The sequence below is a fragment of the Chanodichthys erythropterus genome, chromosome 2 (assembly GCF_024489055.1).
Source record: "Chanodichthys erythropterus isolate Z2021 chromosome 2, ASM2448905v1, whole genome shotgun sequence".
Lineage (NCBI taxonomy): Eukaryota > Metazoa > Chordata > Actinopteri > Cypriniformes > Xenocyprididae > Chanodichthys > Chanodichthys erythropterus.
Window position 1 is genome coordinate 10,956,090 of NC_090222.1, and position 22,735 is coordinate 10,978,824.

General features: G+C 35.6%; 1 protein-coding gene across 5 annotated transcripts in view; it reads left to right on the plus strand.

The window, feature by feature from the left end:
- Positions 1–22,735, plus strand: part of triob (trio Rho guanine nucleotide exchange factor b) — a 173,830-nt gene that overhangs the window by 109,817 nt on the left and 41,278 nt on the right. For 4 of the 5 annotated variants that reach the window (XR_010896419.1, XR_010896420.1, XM_067400860.1 and 1 more), the window contains exons 19-35: positions 932–1,081; positions 1,191–1,305; positions 1,484–1,599; positions 7,555–7,677; positions 9,127–9,321; positions 9,471–9,586; positions 9,847–9,913; positions 11,813–11,922; positions 12,018–12,087; positions 13,267–13,356; positions 13,923–14,015; positions 15,355–15,466; positions 15,583–15,773; positions 15,908–16,009; positions 16,854–16,993; positions 17,189–17,288; positions 21,412–21,655. Coding sequence is in view for 3 of the 5 variants with exons in the window: in XM_067400860.1 (XP_067256961.1) it covers positions 932–1,081; positions 1,191–1,305; positions 1,484–1,599; positions 7,555–7,677; positions 9,127–9,321; positions 9,471–9,586; positions 9,847–9,913; positions 11,813–11,922; positions 12,018–12,087; positions 13,267–13,356; positions 13,923–14,015; positions 15,355–15,466; positions 15,583–15,773; positions 15,908–16,009; positions 16,854–16,993; positions 17,189–17,288; positions 21,412–21,655 (2,134 nt within the window). In the remaining 2 variants the exon portion in view is untranslated. Of the gene's footprint in view, positions 1–931; positions 1,082–1,190; positions 1,306–1,483; positions 1,600–7,554; positions 7,678–9,126; positions 9,322–9,470; positions 9,587–9,846; positions 9,914–11,812; positions 11,923–12,017; positions 12,088–13,266; positions 13,357–13,922; positions 14,016–15,354; positions 15,467–15,582; positions 15,774–15,907; positions 16,010–16,853; positions 16,994–17,188; positions 17,289–18,152; positions 18,313–21,411; positions 21,656–22,735 lie in introns of those variants that run through there. The other variant, XM_067400884.1, reaches the window with a different exon arrangement.

Genomic DNA, 22,735 nt, shown 5'->3' on the forward strand with positions numbered 1-22,735 from the left:
CTAATTCAACTGACTTCTCTTATGTATGATTTCAGTCTCTTCAGGCCTTACTGTACATGATTTATGAGCTTCTACAACCTTTGACCTCCTAACTGAACTCCTTTCCACAAACTGATCATAGAAATAAAAACAGTATAAATAAAAATGACACTTTACAATGAGGTCTCATTTATTAACATTAATGTATTAACCAACATCAACTAACAATGAGCAATATATTTGCTACAGTATTTATTAATCTTTGTTTATGTTAGTTAATAAAAAATAGTCATTCATTGTTAGTTCATAGTTCACAGTGCATTAACTAATGTTAACAAATGAACCCTTACTGTTTGTGCTTAATAAGATTAAGAGAAAACTGTTATTCATTTTTATGGTAACACTTTACAATAAGTGCAACCATAATCACACTCTCTCAATATTCAAAGTGCAAATAAAACCACATTTTTCTTTGATACAGAGCTGAGAGATGGTTACAACTACACTGCCCCGCCTAAAATAGCTTTCATATTGAGAGATATTTGTATTCGGGAGCCGCTTTCAAAATGCGGGGTATTGAGATCGCGTTTGAATGCGCGCTTATGTTTACTTTCACTTTCAGCGATTGCGCGTAACTCTGTAAATATGGAGCGGCGGCGTCCGTTATCCAACTGAATTAAATGTTTTTTTATTTAAATACAAAGCAAAATGACAGTGGAGGCGTAATGTAAACGTAGCGGTGGCATATTCTTTCCTAATCATCCTAACACTCTGTCATGGCAACAACATCACGAGACTACTTTTCGCCTCGACGAGAAATCTTGTCACAGTTTAGTCTCGCGAGATCTCGTGACACCCCTAGTGGAAATGTAATTTTGCATTTAAATTTCCAAATAATACTGTTTATTTTTGCTTATATTTATATGTTTACCTACATGTGTGTGTTCTGCAGGTGTGTAGTGTGCTGGAAAGTTTAGAGCAGGAATATAAACGAGAGGAAGACTGGTGTGGAGGGACTGATAAACTGGGACCAAACTCGGAGTCTGATCATGTGACTCCCATGATAAGTAAACACCTGGAGCAGAAAGAGGCCTTCCTCAAGGTACCGAGTGTATACACACATGCACTCAGATTCTCTAGTAGCATTCTGTTCATTCTGACATTAAAAATTTGATGCAAATTTACTGACTCTTTTTTTTCTCTCTCTGAAGGCATGCACACTAGCCAGACGCAATGCTGATGTTTTCCTCAAGTACTTGCACAGAAACAGTGTGAATATGCCAGGAATGCTTGCACATGTCAAAGCCCCTGAACAACAAGTGAAGAGTAAGACTACATCCTTATTTTAAATGCCCTTTTATGATTGATTAAAAAAGGCCAAAAATTAAGTTCAAGACTGAAGTTCACCATTATTTGCTTTTTGATTAGCATGTTGTATTGTTATAAATCCAGGGTTCAGGTACAGTATGTTCTGTGGTTCTGATTCTGTCTTTGTGTCCTACAGACATCCTAAATGAGCTGCTGCAGCGGGAGAACAGGGTTCTGCACTTCTGGACCATGAGGAAGAGGAGGCTTGACCAGTGTCAGCAGTATGTGGTGTTTGAACGCAGTGCCAAACAGGTCAGTACCAGCCCAATCAAAAAGAGCCTCCCTTTTGGCTCAGCATATAGTCTGGTCAAAATTGCGGTTTGTTTTGGTCAAGCGCCACAACAACAAACAACTTAGAAAGGGATGTTTTTTTAGGAGGTGCATATAATGATGGGTTCAAACTTCACAATATCTTTGTGTTACAATAGTCACTGTTTCAGATTATTTAATTTTCACTCCTAAATTCTTGTGTCATAGACAAGAAACATGTCAGACTTCATGTTGTTTCCCCACCAATCATAATTTGCCATCTTTAACAATGTGCGGGATGTCATCGAGAAGGCAGAACTAGCGACTGACTTCCAGAAACAAGAGCATAAACAAACAATGTCATCAGAAAAGCCCAAAAATAAGAAAGAAAACCTGACAGTGGACACATTCCTGGATTACACAAACAGTATGGGCTGTCAATCATCCAAAGACAATTTCCACAATGCTTTCTTGCATTGCATAATAGTACCAATACCATTGTATCTCTTTCATTTCGCAATTTTTGAAAGCTCTGTACGGAAGAGCTTTTGTGCTCCTATTGGTCAGATTCACCGATATGACAAAACCCGCTGTGGAGGGTTTATTTTTGTATGCTATTCTTTCTGTCGCTACTTCCTAAAGTGTTACAAATGCGACATTGGTTGTCATCCACTATCACACACTATACAAGATAAAACTTGTAATTTTGTAAACATTTACAAATCACCACGACACTTTATGTCATATGGATTGTCCCAAAATCTGATATCTGATAATCAGACTGATATTGTGTAGTCTGAGACTGAAGCTACCACGTTGAGTTGAAACGTTCTCTTGCTTGTACAGACAAAACAAAAATAAAGTGAAAAATGTCATTTCTGTATAAGTATTGCTTTACAGAAAATAAAGAATAAGATATTTTATTTAGTAGTAGGCCTCCTTCAGTCGTTACCGACTATGGAAGATGTGCCCAGTCGTGAAGTCATGTTGACATCTTTAGAACAGCGCCGACTATGGCTGACGAGGCCAATGCGGGAGAGACAGACTCTGCCAAAGCAGATGCATGTATGTCTGGCTTTGGTGGTGTCATCGAGAGAGTGACCTTTATGTCTAGCTCTCTTTTCCTCCATTAAGGTTTGGATGTGCTCTTCCCTGAGTCTAAGTTCTAAAGAACACTACACCACCTATTGTGTAGAGCTATATATATATATATATATATATATATATATATATATATATTATTTATTATTATTATTATTATTTAAAGTCAAAATAATGACTCTCAATTATCAATTTCAATTTCTAATAATTTAGATTCATAAATTATGAATCTCAATTATCAATTTCTGTCTCATAATTTTGACTTTATATCATAATTATGATTTTTTTATGTCGTTACTTAAACTTATGTCAATTATGTCAGTTAATTTTTTTCTTTTTATGTCATATTTTGTATTATTGTATTATATTTTGTTGTTATTAGTATTATTAGTAGTATTTTTAGTAGTAGTAGTAGTAGTTCTTTTGACAATTTCGAAAGCTAAATTAGCTATAAAAAAAAAAAAATATATATATATATATATATATATATTACAGGCATGTAAAACAGAATGTGAAAATCGTAGTCCATAAAAGTGACTGACAATGATCATTTGTAACCTCTGGCTGGCAGGTACTTAAATTTCTACAAGAAAACATATATAAACACATATATGTATACATAGACAGATGGTAATTTCAACAGATATAATCCAGCCACATATCAGTAATGATAGTGTTGCATTTCTGTCCTTCTGAAAGTAATAAGGTCTGACATACTGGGAAAGTGTGGTGCTAGACACCAAGGTCATGGGTTCCTTTCCCAGGAACCAGACATAATGATTTTTATCTTTAATGCACCATACAGCGTACCATACACCATATATAAATGTAATTTTTCAGTTAAATATCTCAAACCTGTGCATCCTGATTTCAGAATATTGCAAAAATGCAGCCAAACAAAGTGGAGCTTGAAAAGCTTTTATGCATCATACATCTATTCTGAGGCTGAGACTAGCATTATGAAAATGTAATAGATTTAAAATTTGAATAGAGTAAGAAAATCTTCACTTTCTTCAAATATCAGTTTCACATACATCAATTCATTGTCAAGAAATTCAGTTCAACCCTACTGTCTATTCGAGAACAAATTATTTTATATCTTACACAATTGACTAGAAGCTGCCACAGACCGCAACAAGTATTTCTGGAGTCTCAAATAACAGAAGCACATCAGGTCAAGTGTTCAGTGGTTTGTGTGACTGCTATATAAACTTGACAGAGGTTCAACTGTCATGTATCACATACTTTAAATCTTGTGTACTTTATTTGTATTTATATATTTAAATATTTTGCCCTTTTATGGTGAGAAAGAATCTGTCTAGAAAAAAACTAAAAATGGTATCCTAACTTTTCTGAAGTTGTCTAAACTGTGTCCATAAATCCATAAATACAGTCTAGAGTTTCTGGAAGTCTGTTACTGAATGGAGTTTCTCTCTTCATTTCGCTTTTAAGCATTTTGTAATTGAGAGGAAGGACTTAAGTTTGACCACACAGTCCATTGCTGCTGTAGTCATACTGCAGTTCTCACAGTCTTGTGTCCCGATGTTGTCCCCGGCACTTTGAAAAGTTCCTCTGTGGCTCAGCCACTACCAGTCAGAAGTTTGGAAATATTACTATTGTTAACGTTTTTGAATGAAGTCTCTTATGCTCATTAAGGCTGCATTTATTTCAGAATAAATATAGAAAAAACTATAATATTGTGAAATATTTTAAATTTAAATTATTAATTTAAAATTAATTAATATACTTTAAAATATAATTTATTTCTGTCATGCAAAGCTGAATTTTCAGCATCATTACTCCAGTCTTCAGTGTCACATGTTCCTTCAGCAGTCATTCTAATATGCTGATTTGATACTCAGTTATTATCATTGTTGAAAACAGTTGTGTTGCTTAATATTTTTTTTGGAACCTGAGATACTTGTTTCAGGATTCACTGATGAATAAAATGTTAAAAAGAACAGCATTTATTCAAAATATAAATCTTTTCTAATAATATAAATCTTTACTATCACTATTTATCAATTTAACACATCCGTGCTGAATAAAAGTATTAATTTCTTTCAAAAAAAAGAAAGAAAAAAAATGACTGACCCCAAACTTTTAAACAGTAATGTATATTGTTACAAAAGATTTCTATTTAAAATAAATGCTGATATTTTTTAACTTTTTATTCATCAAAGAATCCTGAAAAAGTATCACAGGTTATAAAATAATATTAAGCAGCACAACTGTTTCCAACATTGATAATAAATCAGTATATTACAATGATTTCTTAAGGATCTTGTGACACTGAAGACTGAAGTAATGATGCTGACAGTTCAGCTTTGCATCACAGAAATAAATTATATTTTAAAGCATATTAAAATAGAAAATAATTTTAAATTGTAATTATATTTCACAATATTATTGTTTTTTTTTTCTGTATTTATTATGAAATAAATGCAGCCTTAATGAGCATAAGAGACTTTGTTCAAAAACATTAAAAATAGTAATGTTTCCAAACTTTTGACTGGTGCTATACATACAGGGAGTGCAGAATTATTAGGCAAGTTGATTTTCTGATCATATTTTTTTTCCAAGCACATTTTACCAATTCCAATCCACATCAATATTAATAACTACTATTAATATTGTTTTTAATCATTTATAAGTGATATATAATTGTTCATGAAGGCTGGAAATGAAGAATGCCCTATATTCAGGTGTGCAGAATTATTAGGCAGGTTTTCTTTTACAGATAAAATGAGCCAAAAAAGAGATTTAACTCAGACTGAAAAGTCAAAAATTATTAAATACTCATGAGAAGGACGCAATACTAATGTAATACTAGAAATTGCAAAGTTAAAGCATGACCATTGGACAGTGAAATGCTCATTGGGTCAGCGGGGTCATACAAAAACAGTTGGAGAAGAAAAGACACGTTAACTGCAAAATAATTAAGAATTAAGGTGAAGAATTAAGTGTGAAACCACCAGGAACCCTTTAGTCTCCAGCGCCACCATTTCCCAGTACTGAAACCTATCTGGAGTCTTCAGAAGTGTGAGGTGTCAGGATCTCAGAGACTTAGGTTAGGTGAAGAATCCTAAAAAATGACCCGCTCTTAATAAGAATCACAAGCTGAAGTGTTATAAAATACATGAAGACTGGGTTTTTATAGGCCTTATAGACAGACAGCTTGAGAGTGACTCCTGAAGGACCAGCACCACATCCTCTTGTACCACTGTTTGAAGAATTTATCTTCCAGAATCTGGCAGTAAGTTTTGGAAGATCATTTAGTCCATCTCTGCAAGATGGACATTTCAGGATAAGAGATGGACTAAAAGTGAACTCCCACACCTTACTGCCAGATTCTGGAAGATAAATTCTTCAAACAGTGGTACAAGAGGATGTGGTGCTGGTCCTTCAGGAGTCACTCTCAAGCTGTCTGTCTATAAGGCCTATAAAAACCCAGTCTTCATGTACTTTATAACACTTCAGCTTGTGATTCTTATTAAGAGCAGGTCGCTTTTTAGGATTCTTCACCTAACCTAAGTCTCTGAGATCCTGACACCTCACACTTCTGAAGACTCCAGGTAGGTTTCAGTACTGGGAAATGGTGGCGCTGGAGACTAAAGGGTTCCTGATGGTTTCACACTTAATTCTTCACCTTAATTCTTAATTATTTTGCAGTTAACGTGTCTTTTCTTCTCCAGCTGTTTTTGTATGACCCCGCTGACCCAATGAGCATTTCACTGTCCAATGGTCATGCTTTAACTTTGCAATTTCTAGTTTTACATTAGTATTGCGTCCTTCTCATGAGTATTTAATAATTTTTGACTTTTCAGTCTGAGTTAAATCTCTTTTTTGGCTCATTTTATCTGTAAAAGAAAACCTGCCTAATAATTCTGCACACCTGAATATAGGGCATTCTTCATTTCCAGCCTTCATGAACAATTATATATCACTTATAAATGATTAAAAACAATATTAATAGTAGTTATTAAGATTGATGTGGATTGGAATTGGTAAAATGTGCTTGGAAAAAAATATGATCAGAAAATCAACTTGCCTAATAATTCTCCACTCCCTGTATATACATATATATATATATATATATATATATATATATATATATATATATATATATATATATATATATATATATATTTTTTTTTTTTTTTTTTTTGATCCCCATACAATTAAACCTGTTCTAAAATCAGTTACTTTTGTGAAAAGATTGGTTTCATAATGAGCTAGAGCACTTTTAAAGATCTCACTCCCTCTTGTGGACAAATGAGAGTAGATCATGCATTCATGCATGCCCACACACCGGTTTATTTATATATCCATGCCCGGACTTCCCTTTTATATCTATAGTTAATAAAAACTAATTATAAGTTCTATAAACTAAACCTAACCCTGTTTTGTGCTTTTACTGGTGTTCTTTTGAGGCCATTTCCAAATACTTTGCTCCCACAAGGTTAGAAAATCACTGCTGCACAAACACATATTCACATTTTATCCTCTAAGCATCTTTTTTTTACAACAACCAACCAACTTAGACAGAGAGGGCCGGTTTGAGGAGGTGCATCTAATGCCGGGTTCAGACTACACAATATGTTTGTGTTACGATAGTCACGGTTTTCAGATTATGTGATTTTAACTCCTAAATTCTTGTCATGGACAAGAAACATGTCAGACAACATGTTGCTTCCTGACCAGTCATCGTTTGCCATCTTTAACAATGTGCGTGATGTCATCGAGAAGGCAGAACTAGCGACCGACTTTCAGAAACAAAAGCATGCACACATGCACATTTTACATTTTATCCTCTAAGCATCTTCTTTGACTTGTCATTTTGACATTTGTCTGCAGGCTTTGGAGTGGATCCATGATACAGGAGAGTTTTACCTATCCACACACACCTCTACAGGCTCCACTATACACCACACACAGGAACTGCTGAAAGAACATGAGGAATTCCAGATTACAGCCAAGGTATGTCTCAATATATAAGATAAATTAGTATTTAAGGACAGTTTGCTTTTGTATTTTGCTAGATACCCATAAGATGAATCAGAATGCTTGTACAACATTCAGACCATAATCTGTTGTCCTTTTATTGTCATCTTTTATCCACCCTTGCGTTGTTCCAAACCAGACATTGATTTTCATCGCAACTGAAAAGAAGAATTATCTCTTAATGTCTAGAGTGCTCTTTTACGTAATAGAGAGTGAAGCTGTTTTGTAAATACTGAAAATGTCCAACAATCATGCCAATAAAGCTTTTAGTCTATGGATGTTGTTCCCTCATAGGATCTCATGGCCATTCTCATGTGTCTTTTTAGTTATATCAAAGGTATAAGTTTTGACATAAGTTTTAAAGGTCCAGTGTGTAATATTTAGGAGGATCTATTGACAGAAATGCAATATAATATACGTAAACTATGTTTTCATTTGTGTATAAAGACCTTACATAATGAACCATTATGTTTTATTGCCTTAGAATGAGCCATTTCTATCTACATACACTGCGGGTTTCCTTACATCGAATTCGCAATTTTTGCGCCGCCATGTTTCTACAGTAGACCTAAACGGACAAACTGCTCTACAGAGCGCGTTTGCTTGACTGGCTACTCTATGTTGTCTCAGACAACAACATCTTTGTCTTGTGTTGGTCACCGTAGCTTCTCTATGTGCTTCGAGAGGGAGGGGTGAGTGGTGGACTGACCTATTGGTTGCAATTCGCAACCTCATCGCTAGACGCCACTAAAATTTAAACACCTTTAAGTTGGAACTTCCATGAAACAGAAGTTGTGATAGTATTTTTCTTTTGCTATTTTGATGTATATCCGAGTGTAATGGCTTCTCGAACAAGAAAAAATGTAGGGCAGGACTTGATTTTAGTCCATCGGGAATTGATTGAATCAATCGTTGTGGTTTGCTGTTGGTCAATCTCATGTGAGTGACAGGTTTTCCCGCCCTCATGCCAGTGAACATGTCATCAGAGAAGTGAAGAGATGTCGCTGTCAGAGGGAGGGGAAGTTATTTTGATTAAAGATTACGAGGGTATATGAATGTTAAAAAAAAAAAAAAAACGTGATGTACATGGATAAATCATTATAATAATTATTGCAATATTACATAAAAATAAGAATTGTCCTCAAACTCAAAAACTCTAGATAATACAGGTGACATGTAGGTGAGTAAAAGATGACAACACTTTAATTTTGGGTGAACTATCCCTACAGCTTCATCCAAAGTTATTTTACAACTGTGATTCTCAGCACGTCACAGGTTTATTGACTCTCCACTCCTTACAACAAATCACAATACACCTCCCAGATGATGTTTACACTCTGATTTGTGTCTCTGTGGAATCATTGCAGGTCTCTCTCAAAATCTTTCTCTCTCTCTCTCTCTCTCTCTCTCTCTCTCTCTCTCCAGCAAACCAAAGAGCGGGTAAAGTTGTTGATCCAGCTGGCTGATGGTTTTTGTGAGAAGGGCCACGCCCATGCGAGCGAGATTCAGAAATGGGTCGCCTCGGTGGACAAACGCTACCGTGACTTTTCCCTTCGCATGGACAAGTACCGTTCCTGCCTGGAGAAAGCGCTCGGCCTGTCCACTGACTCCAACAAAGCGGTGAGAGGGCTGTGAGAGTGGGTGTGTTGATATGGCCTACATGGCTGGAGTGTGGATGAACAATATCTTTGCAGTAAGAGTCGTTAACCATGTTAATATATGAAAGAATGATGATTTATGACCATTAAAACATTTCTTTTGGGTTTCAGAGTAAAGATCTGCAGTTGGACATCATTCCAGCCAGTGCTCCTGGTGCAGAGGTCAAACTCAGAGACGTCAACCATGAACTCAATGAAGAGAAACGCAAATCGGCCCGGAGAAAAGAGTACGTCTTTTAAACCTGATTATATGATAAGAAGCCAATGGCAGGAAGTGCTAAAAGGGAAGGGTTAATGCTTCATTTGAAGAAAGTCTACCTTTAGTATATTTTGTTTTGTAAAGAAACACCCTTGAGTATGCATACTAAAGTAAACAACTAAATGTTTTCATTTTGAGGGTTTGATACCAGATTGAAACCCCTCCCAGAGGCATTGTGCTTTCAAACAAATGTTGACAATAGGTCTCTGTTGCATTGCCCTCTTTCAGGTTTATAATGGCGGAGCTCATTCAGACGGAGAAGGCATATGTAAGAGACCTGCGGGAGTGTATGGATGTAAGTGTTGTTGTCACAATCTGCTCCGTACGGACCAACATTTAGAGGGTGTGGTACACCAATGTCCACTTTGGACAGATCACAAAAGCCCTGTGCTATAAATGTATTCACTGCAGTACAGCCCAAAAACAATCCAGTTTATCCAGGAATAGCTACTGTTTGATCTCATGAAAAGATCTGAGTGTCATTAAAAAACTGACCATGTTTATATGCACATTTTTTTAATCCAAATTGGAATATTCATGAGCTTTGGAATACACATGTAATCATATTCCAAAAATAATACATGTGCATTCTTTTTCCTCTATTCTCTTCTGGGAAAGACTGTCAGTGATGCATTTATTATGATGCATTTTGATAATTCTGCACAGTAATTTAAACAGCTAATTTATTCTCATTCATATCCAGGACAACAACATCTCCAAGGGTGCTTTAACCCATTTGTATATTGATTTTTGTATAGTTTATGTTCCTTTAATTTCTGTTTGTTCTATTGTAGCACCCAGAATTACTTTTATTATGTAAATATTCAGTTAAAGTGCATGTTTTGGATAATATTGTGTTTATGACCCAGAATTCTGATTAATATAGGTATATACCACAAGACTTTGTCAAACAGTCATTTTTAAAGTGTTAGTTCACCCCCCACCCCCCCCAAATAAAAATTTTGTCATTAATTACTCCCCCATATGTTGTCCCAAACATGTAAGACATTTGTTCATATTCAGAACACAAATCTTTTTAATGGCATGTGAGAGATTTCTGTTGACACTGACAGTCTAAGTCTATGCAACTACCACTTTCAAGCCCCAGAAAGGTAGTAAAGACATCATTAAAGTAATCCATGTGACTCTAGTGGTTTAACCTCAGTTTAATGTAGCGACACAAGTGCTTTGTTTGTGAAAAAAAAAAACAGTTTACCACTTTATTTACAAAATATTATCTCCCACAGGCATTCACGAGAGCACCATGACGCATGTGTGCTGTGTTGACACGAGAGCAGACATTGTTGCATGAACATGTTGGAAATTAATATCTTGTAAATAAAGTGATCTTTTTTTCTTTTCTTTTTTTTTTGCGCAAACAAAACACTCAAGTTGCTTTATAAAATTGAGGTTAAACCACTGGAGTCACATGGATTACTTTAATGATGTCTTTACTACCTTTCTGGGGCTTGAAATTGGTAGTTGCATAGACTGTCAATGGAGGGACAGAAATCTCTCAGATTTCATTAAAAAGATCTTCATTTGTATTCCGAAGATGAACTAATGTCTTACGGGTTTGAAACGACATGAGGGTGAGTAATTAATGATAGAATTTTTATTTTATTGGTGAAGTAACCCTTTAAAAGAAATTGAAAATCTATATTATTATTAAAACTGTAAAAACACGCTCAAAATTGACTGACTAAATAAATGTCCTGTTTTATTTTGTTTTTAGGACACATTATTGTAAAAAGAAAATCATAATCAATGATGTTTTAATAACCATTTAAATCAAATTACAGTAAATATGATGACAATTATTATACTGAGAGAATGTTCTCCATTTCAGAAATTACTTTTATTTTCTGTTGACATAATTAAGGCTGTGCAGATAAGAAAAATAAAATTAATATCAGAGCCAACTATTCAGATTTCTGAAAACATTCAGATAAATAAATAAAAGTCCGTATTTCCAATTTCAGAACTATGTAAACACTGAAATATGGAAGTTTTCTTTAATTGTTTAATAGTATTAGTCTGTTATCACATTGTTGCAGAATTCTAAGTGTGTGTGTATGTGTGTGTGTGTGTGTGTGTGTGTGTGTGTGTGTGTGTGTGTGTGTGTGTGTGTGTGTGTGTGTGTGTGTGTGTGTGTGTGTGTGTGTGTGTGTGTGTGTGTGTGTGTGTGTTTCAGACTTATCTGTGGGAGATGACCAGTGGTGTGGAAGAGATTCCCCCAGGGATTGTCAACAAAGAGCACATCATCTTCGGCAACATGCAAGACCTATATGAGTTCCATCACAAGTCAGTGAACCTAATGAACTGCAGTTCTTAGAATTATTTAATTCTGACTTCCTTTATTTACCATTTCCCTATGCCCTTCTTTGTCCATTTTTCAGCATTTTCCTTAAAGAATTGGAAAAATATGAGCAGCTTCCAGAGGATGTGGGTCACTGTTTCGTCACATGGGTGAGTGTGTCAGTGCGCTAAAGATAACCTGATCAAGAAGTTTACTAGACTAGTTTAGCATTATGACATTAACAATGACAGTAATGACAATAAATTGACAAGTTGACAATAAATCAGATAAATAAATCAATAAATTAGAGTATATATCTGGGTTGCACTGTATTTTACAGTACATACACTTACAGTACATACAAAGTACTTAGTACATACAAAACTTGCTTGCAGTACCCAAGTTCCGTCTATCTAGTGTGGGTGGTAGGGCTTTCAGCATATCAGCTTCTAAGCTCTGGAACAAGCTACCACAAGACCTTTGTGATATCTCTTCTCCTCAGACCTTTAAAACTGCCCTCAAAAAACACTTATTCACCTTATGTTTTGTTAATTGATTGTCTGTCTCAACTTTCCAGCACTATGCTTGTTTTTTGTAAGTTTAATGTAGATTAACCTTCTTGGTCTGTTCTATCTGGTTGATTACATGTTGTATACTGACTGTATACTTACATGTATTCATATTATATAGCAACTTAGTGTAAAGCGTCCTTGGGTTCCTGAAAGTTGCTAAATAAATAAAACATATTATGTTATTATTAATATTATTATTATTATAATACAAAGAAATCACTGAGTAATATACATTTTGGTTTTGGTTTAGTGTTAGGTTCAGGGTTAGTACCTAGATATTATAACAAATACATACTACATACACTACCTTTCAAAAGTTTAGGGTCAGTAGAATGTTTTTAAAGAAAGATTAGAAAAGATGCATTAAATTGCAGTAATCAGCATATTAGAATGATTTCTGAAGGATCATGCGACAGCGGTAGTGATAGATGTTCATGGACTATTGTAACTGTAACTGATTCCCTTATTGTCCGACGGTACAGTAGTTGAAGGGAAAATAACCGGTCCTTATCAATAGAACCAATGATTGATCACATTTTCAAAACTATCACAGCTAATTACTTCACACAAATATTTATTTCACTACTCTCTTCTCTTGAAGTGTCTCTTGAATCAGTTTTGATTTAATACTTTATGAAAACAGTTTATCATTTTAAAAGAGACTTTTATAAGTTAAAATGGAACATCTTCATTTTCAAAATGTAAATATTTTTAATGTTTTTTATGTTTAAATTATTTGCTGTTTTTTGTTTTGTTTTGTTTTTGTTTTTTTTCCAGGCGGATAAGTTTCAGATGTATGTGAATTACTGTAAGAACAAGCCTGACTCCACTCAGCTGATTCTGGAACATGCAGGGCCCTATTTTGATGTGAGTATTAAACAAACTAATCAAAAAATTCTTTACATGAGCATAATTAAAGGGCATATGATTCTGTGTAAGAATCCCTTTTATACACTTGAATCTAGAAAATTTAGTTTATTCAGATTATACAACACTTTTTGTGTGTATTTCACAAAGAATGTGGGTGTTTATATGAATATGTATGTGACATTGTGTTTTTGCCACAGTATTATTGTGTGTGTCCATTAATGTGTATATGTATTGCAATGTGTGTTTGCGTAAGGCTTCTGTGATCTTTTGAGCAGTTCTGTTCTTGAGCTGGTAGGTGGAGGTCTTAGAGAGAGGGCACTTCCTGTGTGTCTGGGGGTGGGTGGGGGACTAGTGATGCCTCACTATTAAACTGTTGCCAGGCGATCAGAACAGACGGACTCTTCTTTCCGTGCTGAGCTCTGATGAATTGGCTGTAGCCTTGAGCTCTGCTTTTGCAAAATTGCTATCAAGAAGCTATTAAGAATAAAAAGGCTAAAGATAAATGTGTGTTTGAAAGAGGTTTGTTGTTTTTGATTAAAAGTCTGAATTGTGTTTGTGTGTAGGAAATCCAACAAAGGCACAGGCTGGCCAATTCCCTGTCATCATACCTTATTAAACCAGTTCAGAGGATCACCAAGTATCAGCTACTGCTAAAGGTGTGTTTCTACTATACTTGAAACAATTTCAGCAAAGATGACATACAGATTCTACAAAAACAAAGCAAAGAACAGATACAAGTTGAACACAGACTTGAACCAAACCAGACTAAACCCAGAAACACCATAAACTCAGCACAGACTAAACATAGAACCATCACAGACCCAGCACAGAATAAACATAGAACCATCACTGATTAAACAGAACCATCGCAAAACCAAAACAGACCCAACTCCACCACAAAACAACAAAAGTCAAACACAAATTGAACACAAAACAGAGACCTTACTCAAACCAAAATTTGGGTCCAAAAGGTAAATTAGCACAAATGAAGATGAAAAATCCAGCATTGCTGGATACCAGCATTTGCACACTGGGACCAGCATGGGAAGCTGGTTGATGGTTTGCTGGTCCACAGCATGGAAGTGGATGTGCTGATGGACCAGCATAAGGTATGATTTGCACGCTGGGACCAGCTTGGAATGCTGGTGTGCCGGTGGAACTGGTATGATCCCAGCAAGACCACAACAAAACTTGTGTATGTGTTACAAATCATGTTTCTTAGTGCGTGTTCATAGTTAAACAAAGAAACAAGCACACAGCACAACAACTGCAATTGACTCACACCCTCATAGATCTGAAATCAACTGCAAATAAAATCAAAAATATCTCACCAGAGGATGCTTAAACAACTCAAAAAAACAGCAATACCATCTTCACTTATTATAAACCTGTTTGGCTTTTTTTTCTTTCATGGAACATGCACAAAAGTTGTTGAAATCAGTTCGAAATCGTCATTATGGTAATTAGTGTTCTTAGTGAATACTAATCACAATATAGTGACTTCAAACTGACTTCAACAACTTTTACATTTATTCTCTTTCAGCAATTATCTATTGTCTATCACTATTGTCTACAATATTTCATGCTCCTGACTGCAATGACATACCTTTTACTATGTGCACTAGATTTTGACACGTGTGATTCCAAAAGAGGATGAAAGGCTTAAAAACAGGAGCTTTCAATTTTGAACTGTCATTATTAATGTTATTAACTGTACCATTGAAAGAGCTCTTCTCATAAACCTTATTATTGAACAAACTGCTTATGATTATATTTTATTTGCCATATTTATTTGTTTTCATATCTCTAAATGTTTTTGTTTTGCAGTATACACAAGCTCTTTTTAACTGATTTGTGTATAGATAATTTGAATCAGGAGACAAACCTTTGATCCTTTGAAACGTTTTTCCAGTCTTACAAAAATCCATGGTAAAGCACAAATTTTTCAATGTATGTCTTCAAACGTACAAGTACAATTGTAATGTTTGTCCATAGGAACTATTGACTTGTTGTGAGGAAGGTAAAGGAGAAATTAAAGATGGTCTGGAGGTCATGCTTAGTGTGCCCAAGAGAGCTAATGATGCCATGCACCTCAGCATGCTTGAGGGTGAGTAACACACATACACACACACACACACACACACACACACACACACACACACACACATCCTGTTAAACCAAATTTAATTTTAACCACCTACTCTCTGCCTCATTTCCTCCCAGGTTTTGATGAGAACATTGAGTCTCAGGGTGAGTTGATTCTGCAAGAGTCATTCCAAGTTTGGGATCCAAAGACTCTGATCCGTAAGGGCAGAGAGCGGCACCTATTCCTCTTTGAGATGTCCCTCATTTTCAGCAAGGATGTCAAAGACTCCAATGGCAGAAGCAAATACCTCTACAAGAGCAAGCTTATGGTATGGGTTTTCTTTTAATTTTGTTATCAGTTACTTTTAAACAAATGCTTGTTTAATTACAGATTACAGATGGCCATACTTCATAATAGACTTAATTATTTAATGTTTGATATAAGATTTTTTGCTCTGCCTAGACCTCAGAACTAGGGGTGACTGAACATGTGGAAGGAGATCCATGTAAATTTGCACTCTGGGTTGGACGGACACCTACCTCAGACAACAAAATTGTCCTAAAGGTATGATTCGCATTCCAAATTGATACGTCATCTAAGATGTTTTCAGTTGTTTCAGTAGAACTGTCACATTTTTGGCTTCTAATAAATGTTTTCTTTGCTTATCAAGTTTATGTTAAAAAAGGCTGTCCCTGACCTCAGATCGAATGTGACTTCCCATTAGTCTTTGTTATAAAATAAAAGAGAATCACTCATCTGAGGGTTCCTAAAATAGATCAGATAAGTGGATATGTTTTCAAGTTTTGAATTTCCATGTACTGTAGCTCTGGCTTGAGTCATGCTATTGTATAAAATGATTTTGTTAGACTTTTAAGTACTTTAAGTAACGACTTATGTAACTTGTGTTTCTGAATGGTTGCCCTACATCTCTGCAGACATCATTGAATCATTTAATGAATCACGTGTCACGCCATGTGTTCTCACGTATCTCACATGTATGCTGTCATGTTAACAATTTTGGCTTACAGTTTAAAGCATTAAACATTGTTCCCACCTATTTTACTTCTGTAATAATCGGATGTATTCCTAAGTAAAAATGTAGGATGAGAATTAACTTAATACTTTACGAATGGATTGAATCATGATTGAGTTTCTATGACAGGTGGCAATGGGTTTGTAATCTAAAAGGAAAGTACATTTAGAAACAGAGCAAGTAGATTTGAAATATATTTTGATAAAAGATTAGAATGAGATTAGAATGAATTAAACAGGGTTTGACTTCATTTCAACACCGATCGCCTGTTATTTTTGTAACATAGCTGTAGGCTTTGACAATTATAATAACTATTTAAGTTTGTTGTCTAAATAGAGGTTTGTTAATGTTTTGTTGTATTCAATGCACCTCCAGGCTTCCTGTATTGAAAACAAACAGGATTGGATCAAACATGTACGTGAAGTTATCCAGGAGCGTACCATCCATTTACGGGGGGCACTCAAGGAGCCAATCCACATTCCCAAAGCCACTGCAACCAAACACAAGGGCAAACGGTATGTCAACCAATCACACCAGTCCATAGCCTGATAAGCATGTATGGATCTCTGGAACTTAGAATACACTCCAGCTAAAGAAACTCATTTTATGCATACAAGTATGTTGTCTTTGACAGCAACTGTCAAACCAGGGTGAAAAAGCTTTTCTTTGGTCAGTTTGCACTTTTAACTTTATATAATTTTGGATAACAGGGATGGAGAGGACCTAGACAGTCAGGGTGATGCAAGCAGTCAACCAGACACCATCTCCATCGCTTCCCGCACCTCCCAGAACACACTGGATAGCGACAAGGTGAGTGTGAAAATCTGTCTACCTTATTCTCACAGTGCCATGCTACATCTGGCGTATAGCTCTGGTGTTTTGGTGGCATGTTTAGACCTGCAGAATTTTCAGACAAGGAAAATGGTTTAATGTCTGTACTGAATGTTTTAGCCTCACCCTAAATACAAGATTTGATGGGTTTTACCAACTTTAACTTGCTAATTTGGTTTAAAAGCCTTTTTGTGCCATTACATTCAAAGACTACGGTAATAAGCTTACAGTATAATAGCTTCTAAATCAAGTCTAAAATCAAGTTCTTGAAAGAACAAACATTGTCCAAACCCATAAGACTTCCGTTCATCTTGGGAAAAACACAAATAAAGATAATTGATGTACATCAATTGAAAGTCTATGCAACCCAAATTTGCACGCAAAAAGTACAAAAACACATTGTAAAAGTAATTTGTAAAAGTAGGTTTACCATATTTGATGAGTTCTATGTATGTGCATTGATCTATGTTTATATGTGAATAAAAGCTTAAATGAAATCTTTTTATCATATAAAGCAATCATGTCTCTTCAGAAGATCAATTTATATGGGGTATTTTTATAATGTCTTTTTGTACTTTTGAAGTGGGGGATTTTTAGTTCCATGGACTTTGAAGGGATGGACAAAAATGATGAGAGAATATTAATATATAATAGTTCATGTTAAATGAACATAAATGTTCATTTGTGTTCTGAAGATGAATAGTAGTCTTGGGTTTGAAAAAACTTAAGGTTGAGTAAATGACAGAATTTTCATGTTTGGGTAAACTAGCTCTTTATTTAATTTCTGAGTGCTTGTGAAACACTATGACCATTTTAAGCTTTACCTTTTGCCATCTTGAACAGATTTGCATACCAATTTCTTCATTGTAGTGCCTATGACATCTTATCATCTGCCGTCCAATCTTTACAAAACAAAGTAAATGGATTTCTGATGTTCAACACTATGAATGCGCTAGTGAAGACACCAAACTAGAAATGCTTTATATCTCTGCAACCATTTGTAATACTGGCACACAATGTTGCATGTGTCATTGTAGCAATGACAGCACCACATCAATTGTATGACAGTGAATGAACGTGTGGGTGTGTATATATATATATATATATATATATATATATATATATATATATATATATATATATACACACACTTGTAGCCACTTATCCTACAATCATCAATGACTGATTGCATGCCATGTTTACACCATCTATGTGGTTGGCCCCATTATTGCTGCTTGCAGCTATATTGTATAAATGGCATTTATTATCAGATGGATGAACATTCAGTTCTTCATTGAAACTTCTTGATCTGATCCAAAGATTTAAAGAACAGAATCTTATTTTTGTTCTCCTGAATACTGAGCTGCTGGAAATTCAGTGAAATGTACCTGAGCAAAAAAAAATAAAAAAAATACAAACAACATGCTTCATTCATCTCTGTCAAGGCTATCTCAGACAAAAGGCTGCACCACACTGGCTTGTTTACAATAAAATTGATTTTAATTATGAAAAAAAATCACAAAGAACAGTTTATTTCAGGCATTCGATTTTTGTAGCATTGTCCACATATGGGTGATTCTTCAAATAGGGCCACTTTCACTTCTTCAAATCTTGAAAAATATGTTCAGACTTATTCAAACTATGATTCTTATAAGTTAAAACATATCACATGCCCTGTAGTAAAGATCTGATCATCACCTTGATAAGGTGGATTTTGATATGATGGTGATTATGTGGGATGGTGTGGATTTTTAGTTAGATAATTAAATGTTGGATTGTTTCTAAATACAGTTCTCAAATTATAATCTGCGGTTTAATGACACTTACTGTAATAATGTTTCTCATGATCATTATATAAACGTCTTAAAATTAATTACACTCCTGTCACTATGCAGTTGTGGCAAAAGTGACTCCACAGGCCCATATTAAGCAAATATAATCTTTTGTCTGTGTGTGTGTGTGTGTGTGTGTGTGTGTGTGTGTGTGTGTGTGTGTGTGTGTGTGTGTGTGTGTGTGTGTGTGTGTGTGTGTGTGTGTGTGTGTGTGTGTGTGTGTGTGTGTGTGTGTGTGTGTGCGAGCATGCGTACGTGTGTGTGTGTGTGTGTGTGCATGTTAAAAAACAACACAAATTCTGTTAAATGTGTGGCATGGTGGTAATGATAGCATTATTGGGGAATGTTTTTGTGATAAAGTCATTTATCTATAGCTCTTTATACAATACAGATTGTTTCAAAGCAGCTTCACATTAAAAACTGTAAAGCAGCTCTAGTGCCATTATTCAGCCGAAGTTAGATCTACTGTATTTTGTTTCAATTCAGTTGAATAGCTGTGCCATTGTTGCAAAGTTTATAAATTATGAAACAAGTTCAATTTAGCTACTATATAAGCAGCTCTACAGAAGGCAATCATTTCATAAATAGTGTTGTATAAATACTAAATTAACTGAAACCATAATTTTTCAACTTCTTAAAGGGTTAGTTCATCCAAAATGAAAATTCTGTCACTAATTTCTCACCCTCATGCATTTCCAAAGCAGTATCTTTTTGATGAAATCTGAGCTTTCTGTCCCTACAGCTACGCAACTGATACTTTGACGCTTAAAAAAGTTCATAAAGAGATCGTAAAACTAATCCATATGAATTAAGAGGTTTAGTCCAGATTTTCTGAAATGACACAATCACTTTATATGATGAACAGATTGAATTTAGGCTTTTATTCGCATATAAACATTCATCAACTCACACATCAGTTGTGGGTAAACAGAAGCTCAAGCATGTTTGCTTGACGTGCGAAAACCAATGAGGTTCGTTTGAGCTGCCCAAGAGGTTTGTTCTCATGCATCAAGCAGGTTCGGTTGTCAATGGAGGGACAGAAAGCATTCAGATTTCATCAAAAAAATCTTCATTTGTGATCCGAAGATGAAGGAAAGTCTTACGGGATTGGAACGACATGAGGGTGAACAATTAATGACATATTTTTCATTTTTGGGTGAACTTTCCTTAAACATTTAAGTAAAATAACATTTATATAAACATTTAGATAACAGGGAACAGAAAATTTCTCCTAATTGAAGAATCAACCATACAAGAAGTTCGGACACAGTGGCGTCCAGTAGTTCCAACATTCCTTTAATCTGATTATCAACAGACGTAATGAAGATTCCACACTGGGGAACATTGCTTTGGTTGCTTTGGATTTAGCAGCACAGACGCTCATCTTCCCACTCACAGTCAGAGCTCTCCTCTCACTCGCCCTCACACATGTGCATGTTTTTGTCACCGATATGTATTGCGAGCCTCCTACAGCAACACATGTTACATGCTGATACTCTCTTGAATCTAAACACACTTGGATTCACCATCTTTATCTTTCTCTGTCTCCATTTCCTGTCTCTTTGTGACATACACAAATACGTAAAGAGTATCTCGCTGTCACCAAATTCACTCATGTACCCTGACGACCCCTCACAAAGGCTCACTGTTTTAACCATCTTAATGCACACAGAGCCCTCTCAGTTCATGGAGAGGTGAAAAGGTGAGGCTCCCAGAAGCAGACGAGTTCCTGCACGTCACTTCTAATAAACATTAATTTGCCTCCTGCTCCTTTAAATCTTGGCACATTGTGTCCGTCTCTGCCTCCTCTCCCTTCCTCCTGCCAGGCGTCACTCCTTCAGACTGATTCCATCTCCGTGGCAATGCGAGGATGTGTCAGCAGCCTTCAACCGCCTGCCACTTTACCTCACTGGAGTCCTGAATGCTTGAGCTGTAGATGAACTGTAGATGAGGTTCATTTTGATAAGAAAAAAGGAAAGCAATGTCATTCTCTCTTCCAGATTGAAGGATATGGAATTGTCGGAGTTAGGGGTTTTCGACTCAGTGATGTTTAACGCATAAGGACGTACTAGAAGGTGTTGTTTTGGTAGAAACATGGCATGTAAAGGTTCGGGATCAGTGGCTCACCTTTTGAGCTCTTTGGCAATGCCACATTACCAGTGGGTATGTTTGTTCTGACTTTAGACTTTAGGTCACTTTTGTTGCCTTTATCACAGATATATTTTATTATTATTATTATTCTATTGTGACATTTATGTCTTCCTCCACAGTTGTCCGGTGGCTCAGAGCTGACAGTGGTCATCCACGATTTCATGGCAAGTAATGGATCGGAGTTGACTGTACGTAGAGGTCAGACGGTGGAGCTTTTAGAACGGCCCCAGGACAAGCCCGACTGGTGTCTGGTCCGCACCACTGACCGCTCACCTGCCCAGGAGGGCCTGGTTCCCAGTTCCATGCTTTGCATCGCCCATTCCCGCAGCAGTATGGAGATGGAGGGAATTTTCAATCATAAAGGTAAGATGGCTTTCCTGTTTTCTGCAGATTGTGTTGGGTTAGATTTGATTGTATAAAAGTTTTGGGTTTTTTTGGATGTTCATACTGGCTCTGGGTTGTGTTTCCAGTACAACAACGTAGCTCACTGTTTAACTACCATGTTATGATGCATATGTAATTATCTAGTCACAACCGTTTAGGGAAATTGTAAAGAAATAGTCGCACATCTGTAGTTTGAGGACTTTTTCACTATTTTTGTTCCCTGTCATTTGGCTTTATTTGTTGTTTGATTCATTGCGCGTTCCCTCTTACGTCATACCCTGGGGTTCCCTTACGCACATGCGCATTCTTCAAAAATGCCACTGATTGTTGACATTCTAAAGTATATACTGTAGATTGTAATATATATATATATATATATATATATATATATATATATATATATATATTAGTGCTGGACAATGATTTTTCTGTGATTAAATGTTAATTTATGTGTAAAATTCAATGAGTTCAAAAGTTATGTATTGCACATTTTGATTGTAAAAGTACTGCTATATGAACAAAGGTGCAATAACATTTGGTTTGCAAACATAAATATGGTGTTTTTTTTTACAGCAGTATTCCCTTTACATACTAGCAGTTAAAATATTTCTTGTAAATCTCAAATTAAATAAAAATGCAAAGCTGTTTGCCACTGCCAGGGCATTAACGTTTTGTCTAATTTATTATAGGAAAACAAGTTATGCTCAGAGTCCAGAGCCTCGATCATAACATTATAACAGGCACCTTCCAAACAACAACAAGTTAACATTTATATATATTTTTTTCTTTTCCTGAACAGGTACTAGCAGAAACATTTTTCTTTTATCAGTGAGCAGCATAACAAGTCTATGTTCAGTAAAGCATAGCTGTGAATAAAAAAACTTTGATTTTGTATTAATGTTAGGGGTGTCACAAGACAGGTAGCTCATGAGACGAGACGAGACACGAGATTGAGTTCACGAGAACGAGACAAGATTTTTACACACTATTTTTAAGAAATCCTCAAAGATTGAATACATGATTAGAAACATAATCTGCAGGTGTATTTGAAATGTTTTA